At 38.8% G+C, this 22,708-nt stretch overlaps 1 protein-coding gene across 11 annotated transcripts in view; it reads left to right on the top strand.

Moving 5' to 3' along the window:
• RYR2 (ryanodine receptor 2) overlaps window positions 1–22,708 on the top strand; it is a 745,790-nt gene that overhangs the window by 680,037 nt on the left and 43,045 nt on the right. For 10 of the 11 annotated variants that reach the window (XM_084996827.1, XM_084996825.1, XM_084996826.1 and 7 more), the window contains 5 exons: window positions 9,064–9,144; window positions 9,831–9,919; window positions 11,319–11,447; window positions 18,274–18,378; window positions 21,018–21,099. In XM_084996827.1, coding sequence (XP_084852953.1) covers window positions 9,064–9,144; window positions 9,831–9,919; window positions 11,319–11,447; window positions 18,274–18,378; window positions 21,018–21,099 — 486 coding nt within the window. Of the gene's footprint in view, window positions 1–7,846; window positions 7,880–9,063; window positions 9,145–9,830; window positions 9,920–11,318; window positions 11,448–18,273; window positions 18,379–21,017; window positions 21,100–22,708 lie in introns of all 11 variants that reach the window. The other variant, XM_084996818.1, reaches the window with a different exon arrangement.

The raw sequence follows: 22,708 nt of genomic DNA, 5'->3' as shown, positions 1-22,708 counted from the left end.
ATCCTGAGTCCCTTTTTTATTTGCTTTATTTATTTATTAGCTTTCTCAAAGGGCCACACAGGTTTATTCTACTGGGCCTCCTACCCTTTGTCAACCAGACGTGAATTGGAATAACACTTGTGAGTCCCAAATCAGAAATAACTTGGTGAGAGTGACCATCCCGATGTGAAAATTAGTTACATCTCTCAACAGGAGATTGGTTTGGGATGTTTATTCTTTTAAAAAACACGCACAGGAGTTCCCTGGAGGCGCAGTGGGTTAAGGATCTGGTGGTGTCACTCTTGTGGCTTGGGTTCCATCCCTGGCCCAGGAATTTCCGCATGCCACAGGTGTGGCTGGGTTAAAAAAAAAAAAAAAAAAAGACACACACAAAAATGATTGCCCAAATTGATTAATACGTTTTCTATTTTATTTCCTTATGAACAGCAAAACAAAAACAAAATCTCAACTTCTTTCTTTTTCCCCATTTCCTTTCCTTTCAACTCCTATAAATGTACCACCCTCCTTTCCTCAGTCATCACTCATGAGCGTGGTAATTATTGCAAATGAACTGCCTTCTTTTTCTTGCTCCTTTATTTGTTGTTAGCTTTGTGTACAGTCTTGATAGTGACAGTTTTTGTGTGTTTTTTCCTTTTATAGACCATTTTAGCCAGTAGATTGTTTACTTTCCATCATTATGCATCGTGTTATTTTTAAAACTTATTATCAAGCTTTCCTTTTTTTTTCTGTGAGGATATGCAGTTATTAACGTATTAGACATGCAAGGGCAACCAGCATTTCAATTATGTTTTTGAATTTGTCTTGTTCTGTTTTTGTTTTGTTTTGTTATGTTTTTCAATTTAAAAAAAGTTCTAGTGGACCCACTGTTTGCAATCTTTGTGTAAATGAATGAATCGTAGCTGTGTGCTGTAGTCTCCCTGTGGCGTTTCTGTCTTGGACATACTGTGGCTTTATGGCTGCACCAGCTGGTGCACAGGAAATCAGTGCTGATCCAGGGTGGGTGGTGGATGGGCTGAGTCTCCTCCTGGCCATTGGGCTGCTCAGTTCCCTTCCAAGTATTGAGAGACCTACAGAGTTTGTCTCTATTCCTTTGAAAGCATCACACATTAGAAAATCTCCTAAAATAAAAACAAACTTGCATTCTGGAGATCAAATTTAAAGAATAGTGGAAACAGCCAATTTTTCCTCTTCAAGCTAGTGTAACAACAGAGGTGGCATTGGTATTGCAGAGTAGTCTCTAAAAGACATTACATACAGTGGTAATAAAGAAGAGATGAATAGCCCCTAGGATGGTCAACAGAGCTTCAGAGATGATGTTGTGCTTTCAGAATGCACACTATTACCATAATCAAGAGACCTATTAGGAAAACATGCGATGACAACTCATTAGCTCTATGAATAGTGTACCATTTTCCAGATTGAAAACACCTTTCTGACTCTTTATTTGGCATGTTCAAAAAATTTCTGTTACATGGCCATTCTCTTAAGATTCTACAACTGTTATGAAAAGCCTTCACCCTCATAGGAGAAAGAAAACCAGTGATTCCTCTTGGAAGATGTAAGAAAAGGCTGAAAAAAAGTGAAATCCGCTAGTGATATTGTTGCCTCAAAGCATGAGCCTTGAGCAGTATTAAGCTCAGTACTGAGAAAATAATTTGATAGATCTCAATCTCCATCTTAACCATCTGTCTGTTATTAAACTAAATCTCTTCCTGATGATGATAAAATGACTGTAAATTATATCACCATGGAAAATGTATAACTTAAATGCATGAACTTTCTGATGCCCACAAATTTCCATGGGGTATTTCCCCCCATTTTATGAATAAGGAGAGTGAGGGACAGAGAGATGATGCGGCATGTCCAAGGTTGCACAGTGAAGGGGCAAGGTCAAGACTGAAATGCAAGCCCTCTCCCTCTATTTAATGTGCCAGTTCCACAAGGCAGCTCTATCTACAGCCCCCCCCATCCTTTAATAAGACTTTAGGGGGATTATTTTTTGTCCAGCATATTAACTTATGTAGAATTTTTGGCCCTTTAATGTAATGTCTGTCTTCAAAAATACCTATCTATTGGGAGGACCCTTGTGGCTCAGCGGTTAAATTTCCAGCATTGTCAATACTGTGGCTGAGGTTCAATCCCTGACAGAGGAACTTAACTCATGCCACACAAGTGGCCAAACAATAGCAACAACAAACTGAAAAACAGCAACAACAAACACCCATCTATTGCAAATTTTTGCATTAATTGTTGAAGTTTTCGTATCAATTTTAAACTTTTTATGGTTACACGTGATATTCCTCATTTGGTATCGAGATAGCATTAGGAAGTACATGCTTCTTTAAGGTTTGTATACAATTGTCCCTCAATATCCATGAGGGTTTGGTTCCAGGCCCCCCCACTCCCTCACAGATATCAAAATGCACAGATGCTCAAGTCCCTTATATAAAACAGCTTGACATAGTTATACCTCTGCATCTGCAGATAGAGAAGGTCCACTGTATAAGGATCTCAGACTAATTGTTTATATCTCTTTTTCTACTGCTGTTATTGTCATTTACGTTTGCCCTGTATGCTTACCCCACCTTACTAAATTTCCCCCATTTCTGCAAAAGCCTGGACCTCCTCCTTGTTTTTTCCTCTTTTTTTCCCAAAGGTTCTTCAGCAAATGTGTTTAGATTTGTGACGTGCTGAATGTTGTCCTTTCTGTATATTTTTGAGTCATATGTGTTTTCTTTTAATGTATAATCAAATTCAAAACCAAAAACCTATATGAATATTAGAAATTTCATTCCATCCTTAGATTTTTAATTTGTCTTTTCTCTGTACCATTTAATGTCATTACTAATTCATTATGAGTTTGAAAGTGCAATTTTTCTTCCTTCAAACTTCTTGAAATATAGTGGAAGATAACTGCATTTTATTTTTGATCACTTTGCATTTTATTTTTGATCACTTCATAAGCAAGGTGAGATTTTGAAGCTGATCTGATTTCTCAGAAATTGTTCGATTTTTAAAAATTTTATGTAATACAGGTTAAGCTTCTTAAATTTCCACTTGTATCTGATAATGTGTAACACTGAGGTTCTTGCTGATATATTTGTAGTGACCTCATGAAGCTTATGTGAGGTTTGTAGTGACCTCATGAAGCTTATGTGAGGTCGAAGCAAAAAGGAATTGTTTTTCATTAGTTTATCAAAAGGATATTTAAAGCAACCTTTAAATATTGGCTACCCCAATTTTTTGTCACTGTTGTTAGTGCTTAATTATTTCTTGGCTGCCTCCCACCCCAGATTTTCAAAGTACTTTCACAAGTGTGATTCAAGGCTAGCATTTGGGCTCTGACTGGGCTACTATGCCATTCCTGTGGGTACATGTTCTCTTCAAAGAAAGCCTGTGGGTTCATGGCACTATAATTCAGTTTTCTTAACATCCTTACACAGTTCTTAAACTCTGCAGCAGTCATTTAAATTTGAGTGGCTGTTATATGCTAGACATTGTCCTAGGCATTGGAGTTCTTTAGGAGCCCAGTATCATGTAGACAGATGTGTAAACAAACAACTTCAGAACAAATAACTTTAGCCCTTTATGTAGGAGTGACCTGAGTTGATACTTAGTGTCATGATCTGTGCACACGGGTTGGAAAAGAATTTTCAGACTCATACTGGGGTGAAGAGAAAGTAGTTTATTGATAAGAGATGGATGCTGCTAGTGCAGCAGGAAAACTTCCTGATAATTAGGGAGAACCAACACTGAGTGTCTCTTAATAACCCAGGGAGAAGAGAGAGCTTAAGTACCCACTGACCTGCTGATTTTTTGGAGAAATAGGGGTCTTAGGATACACTTGGGGCGGGGGGTGAGGGCCCTATAGGGGCAGGGTGAGGAATGGGCCATATACCTTTCCTTGAGGCAGCTGGAAGGACTAGGCCAAGGTGGGGAAAGGGCATTACAGTAAGATAGGTGGGGCAATGATAAGGGTCTGGTAATTCTTGTAATCCAGAGGCTTTGAGTTCAATCTCCCTTGAAGGGGCCTTGAAGCCCTCAGGGAAGGGGAAAGTTTCACTACAGACATATTATAGAGTGGAAGTCAAAGTTTATCTGACAGATTGCAAGGCAAAGAAAGGCATTCCAAGGGAAGGGATCAGCATAGGCCAAGTTTAAGGCACAAAACATATTAGAGGACAGCAACAAACCTAGTGTGGCTGAACAGCTGAACAGACATGAACCCACCACAGAATAGAAAGAGTTTGTGGGAGGCCCCAAAGGGCCTTCTTTGCCCTCCAAGGAGTTTGTGCTTTCTTTCTGAGACTGTGGACAGTCATTAAATAAGTTAACACTTAAGTGATATTGATACTGTGTTTTGTGCGATGATCTACCTGGAATTCAGTTCCTACCTTCACCGTTTAAAATGTGTCCAGTAGAGCCTGCTGACATTAAAAGGCACAAATTTCTCATTTCTCAGCCAGGCTAGCTATCTGAAGATAGTGACCAGCATGATTTCCTTCCTGGCCCTTGGAGAGCTCTGTTTAATGATGGCTTGCAGGGGATTCTTCAGAGTAGGCTTTTTCGTGATTACTATACCAGGAATCAATCTGTTTATCAGGAGGAGTATTATAATCAGATTGCCTAGAACTGCTGTTGTCAGCAACAAGGTGTAAAATGGGTGTCCAGCCTGAAGGCACAGAGATCAGTTAGGGTGTTGGTGGCTGGAATGCATGAAGGAGTAAGGATTTCAGTTGGAGTAGTGACAACTGAAAGGCATTAGAAGAAGGCTACAAGAGAAACTATCTGCAAATCATGTTTGAAAGCAAAAGATTTTTCCCTCCACAGCTAACCTATAACTTTAATTCTGTTATCCATGGGTCATACCTAATTTATTTCACGCAGTTGGTTATTTTTATCAACTAGGAATACATTTTATACACTGATATCAGGTTATTACCTTAATTTAAGAACATGCACTTAATGGAATTATAAGGATTTGTCATAGCCACAACCCACTGGAATTCTATATTTTAGAAATGCAGGGTTTGTTTTTTCTTTTTTTTTTCAACTTGTGACTTCTCGCCATTAAAACATCACATTTATTCCTATTGTGCTTTGCGTATTTCAGAGCAGTTGTGCTTGTTTGAACCAGTTTAGTTCTTCCAACAGTGCTATGAAGTAAGGTAGTCAGGAGATCATTAATTCCTATATCAAAATGATGAAACAAAGGTTCAGAAAGGTGAATTGACTTTTCTAAAGCTTCATGTCTAGAATATGGTTGTCCTTGGGTTCTAAAATTGCTGAAAACAAATTAGGAGTTCACAATCTAAATAATAACACAGTAATTGATTGATTATCAATGTGAACTTTACGAAGTTTAAAAACCATGGCACAATGATTTCAGAAAGACCATACAATATTGAAATTATCAGTTTATTGCCTGACTGTGAACTTCTTGAGATCAGAGATTATTTGCATTAACTTTTGTATTCTTAGCACCTCACATAGTGCCTGGCAAATAGGAGACACTTAATGAATGCTCATGGAAGTTTATCGAATTTAAGTCCTTTACCTGTTAACAGCTATAGGACGGTAGTCAAGTGACTTAATTTCTCAGTTGTCTACACAAAATGGGATTCATGTCACCTCATTTATAGGATTATTGTAAGCCTGAAATGAAATGATGAGAAGATAGATCTAGCACAATGCCTAGTGCATGGTAGTCACTAACTAAATTCTGTTTGTAAATCTATTTAAAATTTTGCATTCTTTGTTGGTTGTTGTAATATTATTTAAGCAGCCGTATTTAAACCACTTAATCAGTAACATTAAAACTACCCACATGGAATCAAACACCTGATTTTTCACCATTTAAAAATACTTTTTTTAGCCTTAACCCTTCAGTTTTGCCATATACAAAATAGTTATTTAAGTCCTCTAAAAGTTAGTAATCAGAATTATTTCCTCCATGGCAGTGGGGGACTCTTGAGATCTGTTTAACAATAGGTTAAAGGGAATTATTCATTGTGGCCCATCTCATGTTTCGTGCTGCTCACCCTTTATCTTTGCATTATTAGAGATATACACATGACAAGACCCTACAACAAGGGGATCTTAATCTTCTGGAGTCTATTTATGCTAATTCAACTATTTCTGTGGAGAGTAGTCTTTTTACTTTTTTCATTAATTTTAATAACATTTGTATATTAATAATAAAATCAAGATTTGTCTGGAGATAAGACTGTGAACTTTGAGCTATATTCATGGATATTCTAAGTAAAAACAACTTTCTTTTTTGAACTTTATCCTCTATTAAATGGATAAATCAGTTGTGGGTAGAAAAGCCCTCAAAAGTATTAACTTCTTAAATCTCTGAAAGAGGAATTACTTTTTATTGGTAGCTTGAATAAAGAAGGTCTACCTCATATCATTTCCAAGTGAAAATTGATATATTTGAAAATATTTTGGTCCATTAAATTTAAGATGGCTTTTTGAAAATATAAACATGCTTAATACCTATGTTCAAATAGCCATAGTTATCAGATAGGCATGTTGTTCTCATCTTTATTTAGTATAATTGTCACTGCTGCTAATAATATTAACCTTTCCACAGTTGATCAAAATGGTCACATAGATTATGCAGACCCAGCGAGGTAGACAGTGTACATATCACATTCATTTTATGAATGAGAAAACTAAGGCACCAAGAACAAAGTCATCATCAGCCATAATATCTGACTAACTCTCCCTTTATACAGTATTAGTCATTATACCCCTTTTAATTAAAAATGAAACCAAAGGAAAACCCTGCACAATATCTACATTTGGCAGTCATGCAGCTATTGCAAATAATATTGTAAGAATGTGAGAGCACTTTCAACTATGTTTTACTCCATTTCGTTATTTATTATTAACCTTAGTTTCCATCCGACAATGGAATTTCTTTTGCATACATCACAAAATGGACTGTTGCTCCTGTACCTTCTGCAGACATAAAGCCATCCTTCATCTCTGTTGTTGCACCACCTACACGCAGCATGGGCAGTGGCAGCATTTTAATCGGATAGTAATGTGTTCATAAAGCGAGAACATCTAGTTAATACCTGTGTCACCTGATGGTGAATGAAGGCTTGATCCTTTCTCCCTCTCCCCCTTGTTCTGCTGTGTGCAGCGTGTCCTATGTCAGCAAAGTTACTTGTATGTGTTTGGGTATATAGTCCAGAAAGTGCCATGCATGCCAACAAAATATAAAACCTTCTGTTGTAAATCAATGTGCATTGTATAGAGCATTTTCAGGTACACTGGTCAACTCTGTGATATTTATTTCAGTGTTCACTTTTCTGAATCCTTCCTACCAAAGGTTACTTATTCCATACTCAATATATGAGCATTGAAAGTATGTACATGGTTTTATTGATTCGATTTTCTGAAAAAAAAAAAAAATTTAGATGGTTCCCCAAAAAAGAAACAATTACATCTGTCTAACTCGTAGTATTTTGATTTAAATATCATTTTAAAGACACTTCTGATTAAAATAGCTCAAGAAATGATACTAAAGGTCATCACTGGAGAGTTTAGCTTGTTTGCTGGGCCTAGACCAGGCCATTGTTCCCCTGTCCTGGCATGAATGTAAACACTGAGGAATAGGCTTATCAGCCATGTATTGAGATTCCCAACAATGTGCATTTCACACTTAAACTTGCCACATCACATCTGTAGACATGGTGCTTTTAGTTTGGTCACCACATACCATATCTTACAGGCTAACAGGGAAACGAGTACAGTGATTTTATGTACTTTTTTTAATGTTTATATTAGTTTTCAAAATGGTTTTGCTTCCTAACCCTCCCATTATATGAAGCCTCTCACTTTGAAAGTCACAGACTGCAGACTGGTAAGTCCATCAACTCTTTGTCATTATGATCATTCATAATTTTAGTTGTAGTAAACACATGATCATTACATAGTTTTCTTTTGTAGCCCAAAGTATTTCCAGTCTGAAAAGTTATTATTTTTTTAAATACATGATTACATTCATTCACTTGCCAAACAACTTTTTTTTTTTTTGTCATTTTGCTTTCTAAACAAATTTAGATTCCAGAGAATACACTCATGATGTTGACTGTGTCTTTTCATAGACACTCTCTGCTTTGAAAATCAACTTTCATTTGTGTGGTGCTTGTTTTTTGTTTGTTCGTTTGTTTGTTTCCTTCTTTGTGTTTTTGCGTTTGAAGTAACTTGTGGTCAAGAGACATTTAAACTGAAATGTAGATGAAATATCTGAACCCTTTTCTGAGGCTTCATTCTTGCCCCACACGTACAATTAGTGTTTAATGATACAGGACAGCTCCTGTGGCTCTGCCATGTCTTCTGTTTCACGTTTCTTTGTTAGATTTAGTTCTACCAGCAGGAGCTACTAAAGTCTACCTTTTGGTTTGATACTTAGAATTAGGTCTGCTTGCCAGTTCTTCCTCCTCTGGAAGGAATGCGCCAATCACTGACATCGCTACATAAACAAGCTCCCTCGAGAATTGATTGACATGAGTTAATAAACATTTTTTAGTCATTTAGAGTTTTCACCCCAAAATCCTTTCATTAATATTGGAGTAAAAAAAACTCTCAGCCCTGTTTTATTTATGCATTGACTGCTTTTGCATTGAATCACCTGGTCCTCCCCAGGGAAGAAAGCAGATTTAACTTCACATTTGTAAGAGACGCAGAGATCATTCCTACACACACCTTACCAAAAAGAAAGAAATATAGAAAGAAAAAAAAGTTTAAATCTCTATAAATCTCTTCAGATTGTCTCTAAAATGTTGCCAAACCCATGCTGCTACTTTTAACAGAGAGGTTTCTGAGTTTTTAAGATTCAGATGTTCTTTTCTTACCCAGAAAAAGTGCATCTATCTGTCAAGCGCATGGTCTTATGAGCTTCAGATAGAAAAGTTGCTATGATTTGTGACTGTTTTTGGTTCAGAACGATGCTAGATTAACACGCAAGTTTGATGGAGGTGGGGGTAGAATGGGAGGGCGGGGCTCAGGACATTGATAACATGGGTTGCTCTGGACTTCCTGCAGGAGAGAAGGTTCTGCAGGATGATGAATTCACCTGTGACCTCTTCCGCTTCTTGCAACTGCTTTGTGAGGGACACAATTCAGGTTCGTGAGACCCCAGACTGTCTGCTGCTGCCCAGAAATAAGTATTTTGAAGTCAGTAGTCATTGGAACCCGTTAGTTTCAATTATGCATCTTCCTTTGAGTCAAGAAACAGTTCTTGAGCATTACCTGGTACATTAGCACTGGAATATTTTCTACGTGGCATTCCTCTTTCAAAGTCCTTTGCTAGTCATTTCGCTTAACTCTAATTAGTTGTTCTCACACTAGGTAGCTTAACACGATGTATTTCCATTTGTTGTTTCTACATCTAACTCTCTGCCAGGCTTGTGCCTCCATGAAGGCAGGAACTTTATCTTTTCTTTCTGTTTCCCTAGCACCTAACACAGACCTGAGGAACAAGAAATTGCTGCATAAATCATTTTATTACTGTATCCTACTGACGCAAGTCTTTTTCAGTAAATCGCTTGCCCAGAGTCCAAGAGCTGGGAATCAGGAAACAGGTGTTAGATGAAATTTGAATATCAGTATTCTGTAAAGTACCTGGATATGTTTTGGAGGCACTCACTTTTTATGGAAAATATACATTATTCATTATTAAAACTATCAGATATAACACTACACTTAGCCTCAAGGATTTTGCTAGAGACATAATTTGCTTTTGAAGTTTTTCAAATAACTCATTTTAAATTTTTAAACGAGCTCTAATAATATCTTTTGCTCTTATGTAGATTTTCAAAATTATCTAAGAACTCAGACTGGCAATAATACAACCGTCAACATAATCATCTCTACTGTAGACTACCTCCTGAGAGTGCAGGTATGTTGCCATGTTAGTAATAAATTAAGGGGTTGCTTAGTCCACACACTATGACAGGGTTATGAAACTGCTATGTTGTGATGTGCTCTGATTTATGAGGTCAGAATTTGTTGAGGTATTTTTGTCTTTGATCACAATCTTTCCCCAAGTCTTAGGTGGAACTGCCACCGTCTTTGCCTCTGATCCTGACTCTTTGCTAATTATTTTCTTTCTTTAAGTAGGGATTTTTTTTTTTCCTACAGTTTTTTAGCTTGATGGCAATTTGAATTCCTTTTCAATTTGTAAAGCATGAGCATGCTCTGTTCCTTCTTCTATAATTGATAGATAAATGGGGGAAGAATATTTGAAACACTACTAAAAATAGGAAAGAAAGACTTTCAAACTACCTACCATCTACCTAAATGTAAGAGTCTAAGGTTAGTTCTTTTCAGATGTCAAAATATTTGAGTTAATTGAAAAATTCAGCTTAACACTCTATCACTTAATCCCTTTAATATTGCAGTAATGTTTTACATGTTACTAAAACTGACCCTGAAGGTGTAGGCTTCTTAATGAGATTCCATACAACTTTTTTATTTCCTTCATTTTATTTATGAGGAAGTCAGATATAGCACTTTTAAAAACTGCAAATTCAAACTGTCAGTTTCTCCCTTAATCTTTGAACATGTAAAAGCACGACATTCTTAGTTAAAGCTTAATGGGAAAAGGTCTATTTTTGAAGCAAATATATCAAGAAGCATTGCTTGTGATTTTCAAAATCATGTCTCAAAAACTAAATATAGCTTACATACTGGCCCAAATTGTATTTTTCATTTAGGCAACTGAAATCCCTTCAAAATGCAAGTTATTGTTTAAAACGTCTGTTTGGAAAGATCTTATTTTGATGTTTATTTACAATTGTTGTCCGTATTTATGAGTCCAATCAACTACATCAGGGCCAGTTACATAAGCAAGGACCATCCTGGAATTCTCACCAAAGAAATGTTACTGGCTTTGTTGGAGGAAAAGGAGACCAGATATCTGTAGCCCCAAAATACTGTTCTATGATTTGTCTAATTTCTGTGCTCACAAAGTAAACACCTACATGCACTATGGATACATATGCATTAATTTTATGAATCCTTATGTGTGTGACCTTCAAGGTAATTGAAGACAGAAAGTCATTTTTACAACTAAGTTTTCTGCTTCTTATCCTCTCTCCAGTTGTTGTTTATATCTGGGGAGGATGTTGCCATGTTTTATGTTTTGGAAAATCACTGAGAGTACTGTTTATTTCACAGATATTTTTGTTTGCTTTCAATCTGTTATTTTAAATGATCTCCTATTACAGAGTCCAAAACTGGACAAGTCCGTGGTAGCTTCAATCATGTGCCTTAATCATATCATCTCTCTCTTCCAGGAATCAATTAGTGATTTCTATTGGTATTACTCTGGGAAAGATGTTATTGATGAACAAGGACAAAGGAATTTCTCCAAAGCAATTCAAGTAGCAAAACAAGTCTTTAACACCCTTACAGAGTATATTCAGGTAAACATTTAAAAATGTCTGTTATTTGAAGAAGGAAAGAGAAAAAAAGGGTCAACTGGTTGGCATTGAATTTCTTGGAAAAATGCAATATGCTTGAACTATTTTCCGGCTCTCAGCCACATTTTTTGTTGATCCCTTTCATACATTCTTTTTTTTTTTTTTTTTGTAAAATAATTTTTATTTTTCTCCATTCACAAATTCTTATCCAATTAGTCATTTAAAATACTAAGAGGAGTTCCCTGGTAGCCTAGCACTTAAAGATTCAGTGTTGTCACTGCTGTGGCTCAAGTTCAATCCCTGGCCCTGGAACTTCACGTACTGTGGGCCTGACCAAAATAAATACATGAAATAAAATAAAATATGAAAGTCGAGAGTGAATTTATGTGGAATGAAACTGCCTTATTACCCCTTCGCAGACTGAGATACCATGAACTCCTTCAAGGCCTGAACCATGTTGTTGACTGTGTCATACCTCTAGGGCCCAGTTTCTATGTTAAGCACTCAATAAATATTAAAGAAGGAGGGGAGAGAAGAAGGGAGAGGGCAGAGCTTTAAATCACTCTTCATAGTATTCCAGTGAAAATGAGGGAAAAGTTTCATAAGAAACTTTATAAAAAAAGAAGTACATTTTAAAACTTTATTTTGATATATGTATGCATGTATTGTCGACTGAAAAAAATGCACAACCTAGAAGCTGAGAATTATGTTTTATATGGTGGCCTTGCTAAGGACAAAGCCCAGGAGACAGCCTTTCAGATTCCTCTAGGGACTGCTCTGAAGAGGTAAGGAAAGAGCCAGGATATACGGGAGGTTTTTTTGAAACAAACAAACCAACCAACCAACCCTAGGCAGTTGGAACATCAAAAGGTTTCTATTAATTAAATAAAACCAGACATTTCAGGTTAATGAATTTGGTGCTTTTCTATGTGAGAAGATGTAGAAGTCTTGGTTCATTAAAATCATTCCTTTGATGTGAACTTTAGCTATCCAGGGCTTAGGGTTAGGGTCAGGGTTAAAAATAGGGTATCCTATTTTTCTCCACCCTGAATCCCCTCAGGGTGCACCATTGCTGGAGGCTGCAGTGGCTGATGGCTTGATGGCCAAAACATCCTTTGCTTATTGATACCGCAGACAACATTCTTTGTACACAGTATATATATTCACATATATGTGTATGTATGTATGTATGTGTGTATATATATATACACACACACATATATATATTTACATAAAAATATAATATGATAATTCATGATATAGGTAAAATTCCAAGTTTCGTGATTTTTTTTTTTACGTTGATTTGCTTTATATTCTTTTTGGGGTAGACTTCTACTCTTAACCTAAAGATATTTAAAAGATTTTTATAATATGCTGCTTTTTTTTCAGCAAGTAAAATTTTGCTGTTTTCTAGAAGACCCGTCAGTCATCTTTCCTTCCTATCTTCTGTCCATGGCCGGTATTACTCTTGACTCAGTCAGTGTGTTTGAAGCGCCAAGTGCAAGGATAAAATTAGAGGAAGAAACTTAGTGTGTGTTGTTAGACTAAACAGAATCTTGTAGTGGGGAAAGAGTTAAGTAAAAATATCAGCTGTATCCCCAGAGCCTAGCATTCTTACAGGTGTTTGTAGAGTGACTGAGTGAACTGTTCACGGCTGAGTGAAGTCCCAGGGCTGAGTGGTGCAGAGGAAAGATAGCAGGATGCTGTTCCTTACCTCCTCCAGGCCCACTCTCTCCTCTGCATTCATACTTTGAAAGGATCTCACTTTTTCTCTTCTCTCCCTGGTCGGGACAGAGGATCCTTATTTCAGCATTCAAAATGGAAAAGCCACACTTGATAATTCTAATAACTTTTCTTTAATTCAAATATAAGCAAAGTTTTTAAACTGTTCCAATCCACTCATGTTCCTATTTCCTTTTCTTCCTTGGCTTCCATTATTGACTTAATATTCTCATTGGTTTCTAGAAAGAAAGCAGTATGAGGTTCCAATGTGAACTGTCCTGATTAAATAATAAGATTGACTGGTGACATTAGCAGGTCAATGAATTTTATAGAAACAATAAAATGGCTTCTATAGAACAAATTTAACTTAAATGCCTTTTCAGCCAAAAGCAGGCATTTCTTGGTTCCTAAAGTAAGTGAGCATCCTAAATTTATATAAAAATTAGCAGCATCTGTTGACCTCTCACTATGTGCAAAATTATTTATTCTAATCTGCTTATATAACACAGAGCATTCTAACTGAACATTCAAGGGATAACAGGTTAAGTAGCATGACTTTATGGCTTGTTCATTTTTTAACTTAATACTTCTTATTTATATGGCATATTTTCATATAAATTAATCAATACTCACAATGTTTTTAACTGATTGTGACATAATTTCATTTTTATTTTTCTAATTTTTTGTCTTTTTAGGGCTGTACCAACAAAATATGGAAGTTCCGGGCTAGGGGTCGAATCAGAGCCATAGCTGCTGGCCTACGCCATGGCCACAGCAATGCCAGATCAGAGCCGCGTCTGCAAGCTACACCACAGCTCATGGCAACACTGGATCCTTAACCCACTTAGCAAGGCCAGGGACTGAACCCACATCCTCATGGATACTGGTCGGATTCATTACCACTGAGACATGATGGGAACTCCAGAATAATTTCAGACAGACAGAAAAGTTGCAGAGAATTTCCCTATATGATTCACCCAGCTTTCCCTAACATGGACATTTTATATAACCACAATACATTCCTCAAAACTAAGAAATCAACACCATACTACAAACCAAATTATAGACTTTTTTCTGACCTTACCAGTTTTTTTCATTGTCTTTTTCTGTTCCAGCCCAGGTCACCATATTGCATTTACTGAAATATATTTTGAATTAGTTTGCCCTAGCATCATATTGACTATTGCTGATGCTATGAAAAAAAAAATCTCATCATTCATTTCATGCTTATTAGGGGCTGGCTTTTAGATGACAGCATTGCAGTTGCTTTTTGACTCCAATTTTTGCTAACTATAGAAAATTATATAAGGAGGGGTCTAAAATCATCAAAATAAAGGTAACCTCCTAGAAGATTTCAGCTCCAGTTTTAATAAAGGGGACGAAGAATTCCTTGAGCAAGAGAGCATTATAGGAGTTCCCATTGTGGTTCATCAGGTTAAGAACCCGACATAGTATCTAAGAGGATGCAGGTATGCTCCCTGGGCTCACTCAGTGGTTAAGGATCCAGCATTGCTGCAAGCTGCAGAGAAGGCCGCAGATGCAGCTTGGATCCAGCATTGCTATGGCTGTGGCGTAGGCCAGACGCTGCAGTTCCAATTTGACCCCTAGCCTGGGACCTTCCATATGCTGCAGGTGTGGCCCTAAAAAGAAAAAAAGAGAGAGAGAACATTATATTGTCAAAGTTCCTAGAATGACATACAGGGTGATTGGTGAGAAAATAGAAAGTTTTATTTGTTGCTCTACAAGAAGGTCCATCTGAAAGTAACTGCCTTCTGGCAGTTAGCCAGGGTTTCAATGTTAGAGACACCAAAGAGGTCCAGAGAAATAGGCCTATGAGGTGGCCTGCGAGGAAGAGGTTCCATTCAAATGTGAACAGTTCTCAGAAGTGCATGGCCTGAGGTTGAGCAAGTCCCTGTGTGTTTCAGGTTACAAGGAAATGTGGATACTTGGGCCCCAGGTTTGCAGCTGTCACCTAAAGGTTGCCAAACAATTCTTGGTCACCTAGGATTGCAGATCTTAGTTTTTTCTAATATAATATTTTAACTTTGGGTCGACACCCTAAAAACCACATGAAGAAGATTTTGTTTCTTGAAGAAAAGTCAAGTTTCTTTTCTTTGAAATGGCCTTCTAGGGTTCACCCACTGGCCTCCTGCACTTTTGGTGTTAGCACACAGGGGCTCATGGCCACAGCTGGACTTGAACCACAGTGAAACCCTGAAGATCCATGGTTTTGACCTGGAGTTATGGTAATAGCCAGACAGCATTAACATACACTGTGAAATTAGCGTGGCCTGGTGCATTGAATGGGTTGGGGTATTAACCTCAAAGCTAGAAGAAGTGATTCCTTCTCCCCACCATCTCTTCAGACTCACTCCACAGCCATTTCTTTACCTCTCCTAGAATGGATCTTGTGCGCTGGCCACTGGCAACCAAATTCCTTCCATCCCTTTGTCATAGGCATCATCTCATTTTGGTCAGTCTGTGGCAGCACCATCACTTAACTCTTATCCAGTGTAAACCTTCCGTCACCCCGGGGCCTATTTTGTGCTGGAAAGGCCTCTCTAGGCTAGAGCAAGGGTCCGACTCTCCACTGGTCACCTGCTCTTCCCCCTCCTCCTCCTCAACCTCAGGCTTCCTGGGGCTGGACCTGTAGGCAGGAAGCAGAATGGGAAGGAGGAGTCTTCCTTGAGGCCTCTGGGCTTCAGGACTGCACTGAAGTTCTTTCTCAAATAAGAGGGCTTGGCCCTCTCACTGTTTCCCGTGTCTTGAAAATGCCTCTTTCCCCACCCAGTTTCAAATGGTTCCACAGACTCTGTGCATCTGGTGGTGCCCATTGACCTTGGAACCACATGACTCTTTCAGCCAGTTTTGTTGGCAAGATTTCAAAGTCCTGTTGGACAAGAAAGCTCCCTCCTGAGTAGCCCACTTAAGAAATCTTTTTTTTGTCACTTTCTTTCGCACTTTCTAATATGGGGCTATTACCTGGAAACTGGGTTCAACTCTTTGTGGGTGTGGAGCCAATAGACATAACCAACAGGAAGATCAGGAGAAGGAAGGATTTATTGTTACTTGCAGCAAATAAGGAGAACACTGGGGATCTTTCCCAAAGCAGAAAATCAGGAACGCTTTTTTTCTTTTTTTTCTGTGCCATGTGGAAGTTCCCAGGCTAGGGTTCCCATCAGAGCTGCAGCTGAGGCCTATGCCACAGCCACAGCAATGACAGATCCAAGCCACATCTGCCACCTACACTGCAGCTGCAGCAATGCCAGATCCTTAACCCACGGAGTGAGGCCAGGGATTGAACCTGCATCCTCATGGATATGATGTTGGGTTCTTAACCCGCTGAGCCACAACAGAAACTCCGTAAATCTGAAAAGTTTTAAGCTAAGGGTGCATACATATTCATGAGAGGGCATGAGTAGGGAAGTCAGCATAGAATTGGGGCACAGGGTGACAGAGTCCAAGCTTTAGGTGACTGAAGTCAGGAAGGTCAACATCCTCATTCCATCTCCCACCTGGGTGAGGGCCTTAGTCCTGGGGGACTCGAAACTATATTAGATAGATTATTATGTACATCCCTTGAGGAGGAACTAGGACGCTGCTGTATCACTGCACTGTTGTTTGACTGCCTCTTCTCTGTTCCTTTGTTCCCTTAAGACCAGCGATTACTGAGACCTGTTCAAGGGCAAGCATTGTGGCCAGACTTAGATCACAAAATGGCTCAGGCCAAAAAGGCTTCTCTTAGGTCCAAAAAGCCATGCCTGGTTCTCTTTGGGGACCCTCCCCCCAACCTATCTGCTTACAAAATCATATGCTACCCAAGCTGAGGAGACAGAAGAAGCTAAGCACTAGTGATGGTTCCCTTGGCACCTCCTCGCTCCCTCCATGTAAAGGGATAAAGAAGCAGCCTTCTCCCCTCCTCCTGTGGCAAGGGGTGGGGGTGAGGATGCCCAGCAGGGGCAGAGCTCTCTCCAGCCTTTCCCTTTTCAACTTTAGCACCTTTGCATCTTTAGGGTAGAAAGATCTCTGTAGTCTCCTTTTGCAGGTATTGAATCCAGCACCTTGCTTTTGGCATATGAAGGTACTTGCCACTTAGTGTCTTTCCTCCTCAGCTGGGGGCCTCAAGTGAAGATGAGACAGGACAGAGTTCCATTTCCACATCTTGTCAGTATTAAGGCTGTTCTCCTTTTCAATCATGTGTCTCGAGTAAAATCTGAAACGTTTAATGCACTCTCCAGCTTAAACTTGTTCTGAACCATTTGTCCAATGAATGAATGAGTTGGAAGTTAAGAACTTACATTTCTTTTGAAATATAATGCCTGTTATTTCTTTTCCTGGTTGGTGTGGGTGTGTCTTCAACATGGTATAGAGCTTTTCCTTGGGAAGTAAAAATATAAATTGTCCCTAACCAAATAGCCTGCCTGCTACAACACACACTCTAGTGTCACATAAAGATCTCTTCTGAAGTGTAAGCTGAGAGTGCAAACTTAGGTTCTAATTGCCTTGGATTTGGCTTCATGAAGTTAATGACCAAGTATTAATTTTTAAAAATCTCAAGGCTGTGTGATTGGTAACCAGGATATGGCTGTGCAACAAAGAATATGTTGAAGAGGATATTTTTGTCCACTATATGAATGCTTTGTCCAGGTTGCTATTTAGCAATAAGAAATAAGTACCTTTCATTTGTAGCATAATCTCAAATTCTTTTCACATAAGTAGTAACTGCTCATTGATCTGACTTAGCTAAAATAACTGGACCTCATCCTTTTCCTCTAAATAGAAGAAACCAAAGTCAGACAAAAATGAAATAATTCACCATTTTTTTTCTCCAGTATTTTCTTATTCATAGAAACAGAAAATGAAAATCCTTGAGAAACTGTTTTGGGGATTTTTTTTTTTAATATTAAACATTTCAATGAAGAGTATGCTTAGCTCCTAAGACAACTCTACCTTAACCATCACTTTCTTTTTGGATTCCTGTCTTTTCAGATAGCGTGTTGGTGATAAGATACGTAAATGCTAAGCTAATTTTTTCCCTGGTATTGTAAAGTTTGTTTTGGCAGTGAAATGATGAGGAATGATTGCTTTCTGTCTGTCTCTTCTCCAGGGTCCTTGTACTGGCAACCAGCAGAGCTTGGCCCACAGCAGGCTCTGGGATGCGGTAGTGGGTTTTCTTCATGTATTTGCCCACATGCAGATGAAGCTCTCTCAGGTAAAGCAACTGTCCTCCATCATTCTAAGCGACAAACTGAGGACTGTGATCATTGGAAATATAACACTCTCTGTTTGAATACTACCTTTCTTAGATGACTTCTTTATACATCTTTAGCTCTATATTTTAAATAGATATTTCTTTCAAATAAAATAACTTTATGCAAGTTGAGAAAATATAGGACCCATTATTCAAATTTGAGAACAAGGAATTCCTGTCGTAGCACAGCAGAAACGCATCCCACTAGGAACCATGAGGTTGTAGGTTCGATCCCTAGCCTCACTCAGGGGGTTAAGGATCTGGCATTGCTGTGAGCTGTGGTGGAGGTTGCAGATGTGGCTTGGATCTGGCGTTGCTGTGGTTGTGGCGTAGGCTGGCGGCTATAGCTCCGATTAGACCCCTAGCCTGGGAACCTCCATGTGGTGCTGGTGTAGCCCTAAAATGAGAAAAAGACAAAAAAAAATTTTTTTTGAGGACAAAAGATATTAAGGAATTGACTGTAATAGAGAAATAAAACAGTGTTGTCTCCAAGCATCATACATTTTACAATCCTTCCTAGACCCCATTTCTTGATGATTACTCACTGGAGCTTTCCTCCGCGTACAGATACTTGCAAAAGGATTTAAAAGGGGATTTTAGTAAACAAATTCTCTGTTTAGGGGAGAGAAATTCCTTCTAGGGTCATAAACAAGCAGCTGTTCTCAATAGATGACATTTCACCAATTAATAGAAAATTTAACTTCATGAAAGTCAAAGAGAAAAAAAAAGAACTCTACAGATGGGCAAATAAAGAAGAAATAGATTTTTCACCATTTTTTCGTGTGAAATGAGTGTATCTTGAAAACACCATGCTGTTTTCTCACTAATATATTTCATTTGAAGCTCAGAGTATTGCATACACAAATAGAAAAATTCTTAATAGAAATTTTGAGTAACTATATCCCTCTGATACAGTGCATTCTGATAATATGTCCCAAGGGCTGACATGAGAGAATGCTAGATTTAAAGTCAAGACCACCTGTCCAGCCCCTGTGATTTTGTTCACGTGTGCCCTGAGTGTGGGCCAGCCCCCTCTCTTCCTCAAGTCTCCTTTTCTTCAGCAAAGTGAGGAAAGTCCTACTTGCCCCCTGACCTACAAGCAGGTGGAATGTATGATCAAAGAGAAAGCCAGACACTGGTGAAAGTGGCAAGGAGAGATTTAATCAGTGATAGCTGTTACTGTAGGGAAAAGCATCTAGTCTGAGCTGAACTCAACTTGTACCGAGGGGACTGGGTGTTTTAAAAAGGAGGAACAGGGAAGGGGTGAGCAGGGCTCAGTGGAGTCAGAGAAGAGAAAACTGACAATGGGTTGGTCAGTGTGAATGGATGAGGCCTGTGGAGTCTATGAGCTGGTAAGTATTGAGGTTCAGATTCTACCCTCTCAGGGAACCTGGGAGAGGGATTCTACTGACCTCAGGTGTGGGCTGGAACAAACACTGCATTTTTCCAGCAGCCTTGGGTTTTCTCAGGCAGGGACCCTCGTGGGGGCTGGGGTCATCCTAGGGATGCAGCCTTGCGCTGTAAGGAGTCTTTATAGACTAGGATTGAAGCCTGGCGGAGGAGCCTGGCCCAATTGGTCAAGGAGAGAATCTTTGTCAATATCTAATTATTGGTAACTTCAACCAAATAAGGAAGTATCATGAAGCTTTCATTTAATTGCTAATGACATTGTAGTAAGTAAAGGAAATCAACATGAGCTGAATTTATATACTCCCAAGAGAGTTCTTCTTATTCAGATGCTCTTCCATCATTTTATTGGCATCTGGTGCTGCTAAGCAGTTACTGACAGTTTAAAGATCTTTTCAAGTTAACAAGTGTTGAGGGAGAAAAAGTCATATCCTTCCAGCAGTGTGGAAACTTAGCTTCCTGTGTAGCAAAACTCCAATGAATACAAGAATTCATGAGGTTGTAATGTAGCTTAAAGAACATGCCCTATTTCCAGGCACAGAATCTAAGCATAGCATATTTGGACATGTCATATCTGTGTGAAAGAAGCTTTTTTCCAGGTAGAAAATCAAGAACGAAACCAAAAAGCCAGAAAATGTTAAACACAGAAAAATTCGAGAGCTTAATCAAATTGGTAGAAAAGGTGTATTATGCACTCTTTATACAGGTAATACTGTATACATTGTTGATTAGATTTTTATAGGGCGAGTTTATCTCATATCACTGTTAGGCCTATTTCCAGAATAAGTTAATCTTTACAAAATACATCGCATCTTTGTATAGGAAGTTAGACGAAAAGCCAAGTCCGGTCTTTTCAGGTAAAAGAAAGATGCCCAGTGGGCAGAAGCCCTGAGTCTTGCCTGCCTGGCCCAGGACGTACCAGCGCTGCCTTAATTCCTCCATGCTTATGTTAGCCTTGCTCATTGTCTGTACAGATGATTTGATCTGTGAATTGGAATCAACAGTAAATTGGAATTCTTTAATCCCAAAATGTATATTTTTAAAAAACTACCTTATATTTTGCCTCCCTTTAGCTCCACATTGCTATGAAGTGTCTCCAAAGTGTCTCCACACTTTGTGTGTGTACAAGTATTGATGTTCTTGATGCATAGTTGTCTCATATAATCTCAAATGCAATGTGTTCATATTTTCAGGATTCCAGTCAAATTGAGCTACTGAAAGAATTAATGGATCTTCAGAAGGACATGGTGGTCATGTTGCTGTCCATGTTAGAAGGTAGTTTTGATTTATATTTTAAAATTCCCTTCATTCTTTTATTGTAAGGATTCACTATGTGCTTGCTTTGAGGGTCAGCGCACTGCCAAGAATAAAATATCAACACTGAGTTGGGACAGGGGTCTTGGATTTATTCCTTGATCATTCTTTTCTCAGGTTAGTTTTTTTAAAAAGAGAAATTCTGACTATCACAGCTGCAGGATGAAACCACTGGTACTTTATTCCTGGTGACATCTTTCATTTCACAGCAATACCCCAGAGTACGCTCTTCACACAGACATTATATAAAGAAGGTTTTATTTGTTTGTCATTCTGTTTGTTTGTAATCAGTGGGGATTACAGACGTTTGGATACACCCCAATTGTGTAAATTGCTGCTTTGAGCTGAATACACTGTCACTCCTGTGGGTTCTTCAAATTCTGTAGGAGGAGGAGGCTGGGGAGAGCCCTGCAGCCCTACCCTACCCTACCTCCACCCACCAAGGCAGATGCTGGTGGCAGCCTGTGGAAGTACCACAAGCCATTCTCAGGTTTTCATTCTCTTGCTTTTCTCTTTCCAACTGCTTTTCCTTTGTCTCAGGCAGTAAACAGTGCTTAAGAGCTTGGGTTCTGAGATCCCCCACCAATGTCCGCTCTCCCACTTTCAAGCAGCTTGACCCTAGGACAAGTCACGTCTCCATTTTTCATTTTACTCCTCTGTGAAATGGAACTGATGATAGACTGATTTGAGAATTCAGTGAAACCATGTGTGTACGACCAAAGCAACAACAACAAAGGAGTTTGCTATTCTGTTCCCTATCTTTTTTCCTTAAGTCCCTCCTACTTTCTCTCTCTCTGTTTCTTAGTCTGTCTTGCATTGTGTAACTGCACCTTCACTAATGAAGGCAGTTGTCATGCCTCGTGCTGGGACTTGAAAGATGTAGGATTTGCTTAAAACCCGTGGCAGCCACTTTATACCCTCTGAACACAAGATCCTTTTACCATGACCTCAATTCAAACTTTAGTCTACATTACAGTAACAACACAACCATAATAATTACAGCAGCAGCAGCAGCAGCAGCAGCAACCACAGGAATGACAACTTAAAATTGACCTTGTTGAATGTGCCAGCTGCTGGTTTAAGAACTTTTTCATCCTAATACCAGGTTCATGAATTTGATGACATCATTATCATTATTTTGCAAATGAGGAAACTGAGTGCAGAGAGGCTAAGAAGTCTGCTCAGGTTTCTCAGCTCAGATGATGTAGCCTGGATTTAAACCCATGAGCATGGCTCTGGAGACCATATTGTAGGTCGATGGCCTCACAGACACACTAACAGTCTACTCACCATGCATCTTTTTTCTGATGCCTGTCTTTTTTTGTTGTTGGTTTTTTTTTTTTGTTTTTTGTTTTTTTTTTGGTTTTTAGGGCTACATCTACAGCAATGGGGGTTCCTAGGCTAGGGGTTGAACTGGAGCTATAGTCGTCAGCCTACACCACAGCTACAGCAACACCAGATCCTTAACCCACTGAGTGAGGTCAGGGATTGAACCCACAACCTCATGGTTCCTAATCAGATTCATTTCCGCTGCGCCACAATGGGAACTCCTTGTCTTTCTTACATATCA

This window comes from Sus scrofa, chromosome 14, assembly GCF_054392235.1.
Source record: "Sus scrofa isolate SSC_HxYL_T2T_F1_AM1 chromosome 14, Sscrofa_HxYL_maternal_Yorkshire_Landrace_v2.0, whole genome shotgun sequence".
NCBI lineage: Eukaryota > Metazoa > Chordata > Mammalia > Artiodactyla > Suidae > Sus > Sus scrofa.
The sequence above is the reverse complement of the archived record's forward strand: the minus strand, read 5'-3'. Positions and strand labels throughout refer to the sequence as shown.